Below are 8,883 nucleotides of genomic sequence, written 5' to 3'. Positions count from 1 at the left end.
GATGAGGATTGGTATTAATTCTTCTCTGAACATTTGGTACAATTCACCAATGAAGTCAGCTGGTCCAGGACTTTTGTTTGCTGGGAAGTTTTTATTTACTGATTAATTTCCCTTGCTAGTAAGATTTTCTATTTCTTCATGATTCAGCTTTTGTAGGTTGTATGTTTCTAGGAGTTTATCCATTTCTTCTAGGTTGTCCAATTTGGCATATAATTGATCATAGTAATCTCTTATGACCCTTTGTATTTCTATGGTATCAGCTGTAACTTCTCTTTTATTTCTGATTTTATTTATTTGAGTGCTCTCTCTTTCCTCTTGGTGGGTCTAGCTAAAGGTTTGTCGATTTAGTTTAGCTTTTCAGAGAACCAGCTCTTAGTTTTGTCGACCTTTTCTATTGTCTTTTTAGTCCCTATTTCATTGATTTCTAGTCTATCTTTGTTATTTCCTTCCTTCTACTAACTTTGGGTGGCTGCATTTTAATATTCAGCTTAGAGTGGGGGAGAGGAGGGTTTTAATGGAATACCATCCTGGCATGTGCACTAGGCTAAGGAAGGGTGAGGGGTTTCTGAAGGTAATTGAAAGGTTTCTTAATTGGAGTATCTTCTTACACTGCTTTCTGTTGGTATAGCTCATATCTGTGTGGTCCATAGGCCATAGAGTGTTTCTGGCGAGTCATATTTCTGTTGCCATTTAAAAACTTTTTCCTTCCCTCTAAAGGCAGGTCTCACAAAAAGAAAAGATGCCTCCATTGTGGTTAATAAGGAGGGAGACTCCAAAGGTAGTTTAAGTCATCTGAGTTAGGAGGAGTTTGGCTGCTATACATTTGACTAGCTCTGCATCTCTCCACTCTCACATGCCCACCATCATTAGTCTTGGTAGTGATGGGCTCTTTAAATTATTATTACTTTAGCTCTGTAGCTGTTATATTCTATACATTTCATATACTAATAAACGTGATTTCATGAATGGAAAGGCAGAAATCGCTTCTGGTTGTTCTGGATACAAACAGATTTCAAGGAGCCTGTGCTGGCTCTTGGCAGCTGTGCCATGTTTGACCTGATGGAAGGTTGGTTCCTTAGACTGGGTTTGTCTCTGGCAGCAGAAATACATCCTTTCGGAATGATGCAGTCGTGTCCTGTCAACTTTAGAGGGAACATGCTCACTGTAAAAGTAGCAATTTTGTACTTGGCTTTGCGAAACAGAACTTTCTTTGAAAACGTTAAACCTTACCTTGGAAAACACTGCAGTGGGATTGAAGCATCACCAGTGAATCAAAAACAACTGCAAAGTGCTTTTTTTACTTGTTTGGTGGTGGATCTGAAGTAATATGCCAAGCAGCGCCAGGCGGTGATGGCGTCTCTGTGGCTCAAAGGTGTGGACGGTGTGGAGGAAGGATCGGCACTGCGGGGTCCAAGCTGGGCTAGGGTCCTTCTCCTACCACTTACTACTCCTGTAAACCTGGGCTGGCCCTGTAATCTCCTTGGCCTTATTTTTATCATCTGTAATATATGGGCTTTGCTGAGTTTCCATCGAGTTAATTAGATGACTTGTATCAAACACCCAGCACATTCCAATCTATTAAAAATTTCCATAAAGTGCCTGAAAAGTGTTGTCATAATACATATCATCAGGCATCGTGAGATGGCAGAAGAAATTTGTCCACATGATTTTATTGAGAACAGAGACAGATTCAAGTTATCTGTTACTTAAATGTCTACAAATAGGGACAAGAGGCTTGGGTCAGGCTAAGGGTCCATCCAGTCTGTGCCTTAACAGAACCTATCCCACTGACTTAGTCTCACGGTCGCGGCGAAGGCCAGCTCCCCGAGCACTGTCTAACTGTGTCAGACCACAGTCAGCTCTGTCTGTCTGTGACCCCCTCCTTGGCACTCGGGTTTCTGGAGTTGGGGGGCTTGGGCTAAAAGCCCAGGACTGATGTGAGGGTCATGGGCTGAAGAGAACAAACTTAAGGGAAGACAGAGCTCATCCAGGTGAAGAGGCAAAGAAGAGGCCGGAGAGTCCAGAAACCACCGGAAACTGCCAATTCTCTTGGACAGAGGTAAACTCTGGGGGTAATTCTGAGAGTTGACAGGACACACAGGGACACAGAGGGGACAATTATCCAGAATTTACCCAGGGGAAAGAGAGTGAACTTCAAAGACTCTTCTTGCCAGAGTTAAGCAGAAACTGGGAGAACATATTAATAAGTGATTGACAGTGATTGCTGGGTGGGGTGACATCCAGGGCACACACACTGGCCAGGGCTCGCTCATGCCCACTCAGCTGACCCTCAGGATGAGTGACTCCCAGGTAAGTTCTGTGAGACACCGAATCAGCAGGGACATTTGGTTAAAGATCTTATCCTTTGCCTATTGAGGTGGGAAAATGAGCTGACAAAATTTTTCTGGCCAAACACGAATTAGCCAGAAATAATAATTAAATTATATCATGCCTACAGCAAGAAAAAAAATCCTTTTGCAATTTTAGCATAGTAAAATAAATAAAAAAGTAAGCCAGTATGCCTTATACAGCATTTTGCTGATGGCCTAAGAGGGAAAGTCAGTTCAGAAATGTGAGGATGGCTGGAGTAGTGGGTCATTAGTTTCTCTTTATCATAAGGTTCATCAGTGACAAAAATTTAAATTCTGAATCCATAATTCACAATTTAGAATGGGCCCTTATCTTCACATTTCCAAGAGAAGGGAACTTCTTCAACAGGCTTGTCTGTCCTGTAGGGACTGTTTGGAAAACATTGAGCTGATTATTTCCTGTCTTAATTTTGAACTAAGTGAATGTATTCTTTCTAACACTGCACCCATCTGGTATCCATGCCAGTAATAACTTTCTTGGAGACATAAGAATGACAGACAGACATAACTATTTCCCAGTGTTTTTAATAAATGTATTATTTTTCTCCGTAAAAATGGAAACTGCTTGTCTCCCAGCTCTACTTCCAGCTTCTCTCAGAAACTAGCACTTGGCATTCAGGACCCTGTGAGAACCTCCGGCCTGAACCAACAGTCTTTGGACATTACATTTCATTTATCTTTCTGGACTCCCTGAGGTTTTGTGGTTAATACGTGAGAGATGTGTTGAGATTCTTGAATAAAAAGCTAGAGAGCCACGGGGGTTTCTTTTGCCCCCTCCCCTGCTTCTCCCTACCTGAAAGGAGGTGCGGTAGAAAAGCCAGAATTGCAAGTTTTGGCATCTGGGGTCTGGTCCTGCCTTTGTTGCTCATGTGCTCTGACTAAGACATTTGCCCTCTTTTGCTTTGTTCTTCATCTTGAAGTTGTGAGGGTGAATGAATGAACATGCTTTCAGTCTTTTGACTTCTATAGAAAAGTGCACAATAGCAAATAAGTATTTCAGCTATCGGCTTGTAGTTCTCTCAGTAAAGTAGAAAGTAAAAACAAAATTTTTAGCAGCAAATGCTTTTAAAGGTTTCATATGCAAAATTTCCTCTTTGGATGATCTTAGAATTAGCCGTATGCAGTATTTACTTTGTAGTTTTACCTCGATTTTTTATTAACGTTTCCTACCAGCATTCCTTAGTTACTTCGCCATCTACAGCTGCTCTGCTCACCTGTTTCTCAGACCCAAGAGCAGTCCCAGTTTTATTATAATTTCCTTCTGAGCCCTCAAGCCAGGAGGAATGTGTTTAAGTACTTAATAGATTTTCTGGGCTCTGGAATTTGAAGGAGAATTCACAGAGCAGCCCTCTTTCAAGAGGAGACACTTTTCTTCCCCATCTTTCCATGGCTCTATGTGTGTTGCTTTCCTCCTGAAAATACCAAGACCTCTACCTCCCTCTCCCGTGTGGGACCCAGTGGTTGGAACAGCCCCGCCTTTGTCTCAACAGCCAGGCCCCAAATCTGCTGATACTGCCCTGCCCACTCCCCAACTCATTGCCAAAGCTTCGGATTAAACATGGGGTTAAAAAATCCGATTTGGATTTTGTGTTTTGTTCTTTTTCTCAGTGCCCCTGACAAGTCAATCGAAGCATTGTTCTTGAAAATCTTCACTCCTTTGGTTTTCTGTGTGAGCTAGAATTAGGGCTTTTTCCTGTAAAGCTGTAAGCCAAGGAGAAACTATTTCAGCAATGTTGTCTGCAATGGATACTGTCCAGAGTGCAAAATTCTCTTGGTTTCCCACCAGTCTCCACCGACGAGTCTGCAACCTCTACACCCCCTGTGCTTGCTTCATAAACACCTGAAACGCTTTAAAAGCAGCCACATTCCCGCCAGCCACACTTGCCCCAGGTCACTGCTACGTGCAAGTCAGACCCGAGATCTCTAGGTCCCCTAAAAGCCCCCGAGTGGATTCACCTGCAAAAACATGCTGTAGGTGCGCCACACTCCTTGAATCTTCTGGACGGTGTTGCGGGTGGTGCTGACAGCTGCCCTTACTGGAGAGCCAGCTAATCAATCAGCAAATTTGACAGGCGACATTCTGGGCTGGACGAGGTAGCATTAGAGCCCAGAGTTCCAGGAGACCCAAGGATGGTTGGGGACTGACCTAGGCTTCGAGTTAACTCTGTGGGATGAAGCGGCCACTAGAGCCGGTCTTGCGCGGACCGGGTCAGGGCCCTGGGATGGGAGGAGGGCGATGCGCATCTTGTGGTCGTGCCGGGAGCTCTCCCAGGGTGCGCGCGCGTTGGCGTGGGCACGCGTGTGCGTGTCCGCGTGTGTGCATTTGCGTGCGTGTGTGCACGCGTGTGCGTGTGTGTGCGCGCGTGCAGGGAAGGAGGCAGGCACACGCAGCACCCACGAGATACAGCACAGCCCTGGTGGCCCCCTCTCCATCTCCTGCTCCCGCAGGCCCGCGCCGGGGCGGCCCCTCGGCAGAGCGGGCGTCCGAGCCCAGCGAGCGGGGCGCGGCGGCGGGCGCGGGAGGTGGGGCTGGGGGGAGGGAGGGCGGAGGGCGGAGGGCGGGCAGGCGGGCGGGAGGAGGATCCGGGAAGCTCGGGAGTTATTTGACAGGAGCCAGGGAAGCCGCAGAGGACGCGGAGGACCGCCGGGTGCCGGGAGGGCAGCTGGTTGAGTCCGGGCCGCCCGGAGCGCTGGGGAAGAGGACCCCGAGAAGCCCCTCCGCCGGCTCCCCGGCCGCCGTGCCAGCGCGCAGGGCGCGGCCGCAGCTCCGAGCGCCGCCCTCGCCCTCGGGGGCCGAGAGCCCCGCCGGCCCCGCGCCCGGTCACCATGCTGCTCCCCCGGCTCTGCTGGCTGCCGCTGCTCGCGGGGCTGCTCCCGCCGGCGCCCGCGCAGAAGTTCTCGGCGCTCACGGTGAGTCCCGGCCCCGGGGACCTGGCGGTGGCGCCGTGCCGCCTCCTGCCCGGGTCCGGCGGGGTCCCCACGGTCCCCTCCGGCCAAAGCGCCCAGGCGCGGGGAGCAGGTGACCCTCGGGGAGGTGGCGCCTCCTTCCGCCCGCGCGGCCCGAGCAGGTGGGGCCTGGGCGGGTCGGCGGCGTGCGCGCGCGGGGCTGCTGGGGTCCCCCCGGCACGGGCGGACGGGCCGGGGGTGCTTTCGGGGGTCCCGTGCCGGCCCAGCCACGGGGGGTGCGCAGGGCCGCGCGCGGAAACGAGGTCTGGGGACGAGGGCGCCGCCCGGCGGACTGTCCGAGGGCGGCCCCGGCGGGGCCTCGGCGCCCACCCGGCCCGGTGGGCCCCGGGCTCGGCTCTCGGCGCGCGGCCGCGCGGACCGCGTGGCGCTTGCCTGGCGAGGGGGCCCTGCTCGTGGGCCCCGCAAGCTTTGCCTGACCCTGCCGGAGACCCTCCCTACGTGCACTTGGAGGAAGCAGATGACACGACGAGTGAAATTGTTTTCCTTCCTCTAAGCAGGCAGAAATTGGGGGCCCCCGGGGGCTCCGCGTCCTGCGCTCCCCGGCCCCGGGGCCCCCGCGCCGGGTGTACCGAGCGCCAGGGTCACCGCACCGACCGCGGCGGCTTTTGCTTTCTTAGCTGCGACTTTTCGGCGGGGCCCGGCCGCCCAGCGCAGTGCCAAGCGCGGAGCTCCGCGCAGAGGCCGAGCCAAGCCGCCGGCCGCCGGCCGGTCCCGGGTGTCCCAGCCCCCGGCTCGGGCAGACCTCGTGGGCTTGCAGTGTTTGCAAACCCATAATTAATGCAATCTGCAGAAATGAAAACATTCCACTTAAATGTGTTTTTGAACAAGTGCTTGAGAAAACACGAAGGGAGAGAGAACACCTCTGGTGGGGAGATGCTTTTAAGTGGCCGGGGACTCGTCCTGAAGGCGTTTATTGTTTCGAAAATACCGACGGGTGAGACGGGCCATAGTCGGGTTCTGCTTTTCAGCAAAGCTCAAGCAGTCCCCGGAGCCTCTTTTTTTTTTTTTTTTTTTTTTTTCCTTTCGAGCAGTACCAGGAGGGAGTTAGTGAGTTCACGGTTCATACCTAAAATTCTTCTGAGGTCCCTGCCTTGTGTCTCACAAATGACTTGTAGATTAGAAACTGTTAACTGGAGCTTGAAGGAGGTTTTCACACGCTCAGCTTTCCCTGTAGAGCCTTTATCTCCGCAGAGGGGCGGTGGAACAAGACTTGCTCTGTGTATCCCTGTGTCTATCCATCTAGACACACATAGGCGCTTAGACGCCCTCCCCCGCCATAGCGCATCCAAGGCTGCAGAGAAACTGAGACCAAGTCTCAAAATGAGACCCCACGTTTCTTCCAGAGCTGAAGCAGCAGGTTATGTATGGTGGCCACAGATTTTCTGAAAGTGCCCAGAGTACACGTCATCTGGCTGCTCCCCTCAGGGAACCTCCTGGGTTGGAAAAGCAGAATAGGGCGTTAGTTATGGGAATAACTGAAATCTCTACAAGTTTTCTTCTTTTTTCTCCCCTCCACTCTTCTTAGTTAAGCATTTACTTTAAGCCCCTCGTCCTTTGCCTTCCCAAGGCTGCTCTCAGGAGTCCCCGGTGGCAGTGATGCCAGCTACAGGTGGGATTCTTGTGCGGAAATGGTACCTATGTGGCCCCCTTTGACTGTACTTCCCGAGGAAACTTTTTGCCTTAAAACTGCTTTTGCAAATAAAGCGCTGTGCTGCTTTTGCGCCCAGGAGAAAAGCTTAAAGCCACAACATATTTTGGCAAACTCTCCCCCCTCCCATCTAAGGCATCAAGAAGTTTTGCTCATGGGCCGTGAGGGAATGTCGGAGGTGCTGGGTTTTTCTCTGGTGCTCATCTCTTTTCAGATCGTTTCCCAGTATTTGGGGGTCTCTTGTTTCCAGAGCAATGGCTTTCTCTCTGCAAGATTTACATCTGATCTTTAATAAATCAGAGAGACAGCGCCCGTCCCTGGGAGCCTGGGAGTGATCACTAGGCGTCTTCTGGATGTGTGACCCTAGGCAAGTTACTCAGCTTTCTTAATTTTCAGTGTTCTTATCTGTAAAGTGGGGATAAAGCAATCCCTTCTGTTTAGCACGCTGCTGGGATTAAAGATAAGGCTTTTAGTATACGTACCCGGCATGTGTCTGTTCTGTAATTCACCTTGTTTCTGATGGCAGCCGTGGCGTTGGTCCCGATGCCATGGTTTTCACAGGTGGCTGTGTCATTTAGGTGTGGGGACACTGGCCTCACGGTGGTTCTGTCTGTCAGGGATGTGTGTGTAGAGCATTGGGCTTTTCCCTGGGTGAGTATGAGCTTTACAGAGGTGGATGGTGTCGGCGTGGACGGGCAAGTGAGAAAACTCGCCTGTCTGCCCCCTTCTGTCCCACCTTTTCTTCTCACGTAGAGACAGGAAGATGCACCGCCTCTGGGGGTTAGGAGCTTGTTGCTGGCTTCCCTGGATGACGCCTTTGTCTTCCTCTCCCCATAGTGAACGGTCTTGGTTTGGGGGACAGTGTTGCCAGAATGTGTCGGTGGGTTTGATCACCTCTGCTACTTGCTGTTTAAGACTAAGAGAATCTGCTTTGCTTGATAATTATCTTTGTTTTTCCCACCTAAGTTATTCTTCAGAAATGGCACCTCTGTGTGTTTTCCTAGGACTTTCTGAGGGTTTGCATAATCGCCTGGTCATCCACGAGTCCCGTGTTGTTTCCAATCAGCAGATGGTGTTGTGAAGTGTATTGACCCTTCCCGAATCTTGGGTCCCCCTCTATTTCTTCCTTCTTCTTCTAAGGCCAGATCATGTCCATTTTTCATGAGAATGGTTGACTTTTTAAAAAATTTGTGCTCATGGCTGAGACTAGGGAATAACTTCCAGTATAAGTCGTCTGGTTACACATCATTATATTCCTCAGAGATGATCACAGTTCATACTCCATCATAGGTGCAGTTATACGGATTTTGACAGACAGCCAGTAAACCCGGACCTGGGTGTTTCCTTCCGGGGTGTGAGGCGCAACATGCCCCGTGACCCCTTCCCCAGAGTGTCTGGGGGGAGCAAGTGGATTGACTTTAGAGCTGCCTGAGGGGAATTCTGCCCACACTTAGAACGCAGAGGCCAATAGCCTCCCTTCTCACGTGGCTTCTGGCCACCCGTGAGGATGCTTCCCCGGTTCGTGTCCACTACCTGAGCTTTCTTTGCTCCAAGGGCACCTTGTGTGTGTTTTCTCGTGGATCTCCCAGCAGCCTAACCAGCAAGGCTCTGCCGTATCCGTATTCCAGAGGCCCTGTTGGAGCCCCGGACACTGCCGTGATCCAGATGCTTAGAAATCCAACCCGAGGCTGTTTTTCGTCCCTAGGCAGGGCGGAGGGCTTCCCTGCACTGTTAGCCGGGTCTCCTCTGAGAATGGTCCAGCTCGACCCTGCCCCTTCCCTCCCAGCCTGGCTGGCCTCCAGCACACGGTGAGGGCAAAGGACTTGTCGGTCGGGGAGACGTGTACCGACAGAGTTGAAGTGGCTGTTTTCCACCCCTGTGCGTATTTGTTTGCCTTGA

The 8,883-nt window shown here is 51.1% G+C and overlaps 1 protein-coding gene across 2 annotated transcripts in view; it reads left to right on the top strand.

Annotated features, from left to right (window-relative positions):
- The first annotated feature begins 4,976 nt into the window (after positions 1 to 4,976).
- SMOC2 (SPARC related modular calcium binding 2) overlaps positions 4,977 to 8,883 on the top strand; it is a 156,331-nt gene continuing 152,424 nt past the window's right edge. For both annotated transcript variants that reach the window (XM_059941848.1, XM_059941847.1), the window contains exon 1: positions 4,977 to 5,279. In XM_059941848.1, coding sequence (XP_059797831.1) covers positions 5,196 to 5,279 — 84 coding nt within the window. In that variant the 5' untranslated portion in view covers positions 4,977 to 5,195. The remainder of the gene's footprint in view (positions 5,280 to 8,883) is intronic.

Source organism: Balaenoptera ricei, chromosome 12 (assembly GCF_028023285.1).
Source record: "Balaenoptera ricei isolate mBalRic1 chromosome 12, mBalRic1.hap2, whole genome shotgun sequence".
Classification (NCBI taxonomy): Eukaryota; Metazoa; Chordata; class Mammalia; order Artiodactyla; family Balaenopteridae; genus Balaenoptera; species Balaenoptera ricei.
The sequence above is the reverse complement of the archived record's forward strand: the minus strand, read 5'-3'. Positions and strand labels throughout refer to the sequence as shown.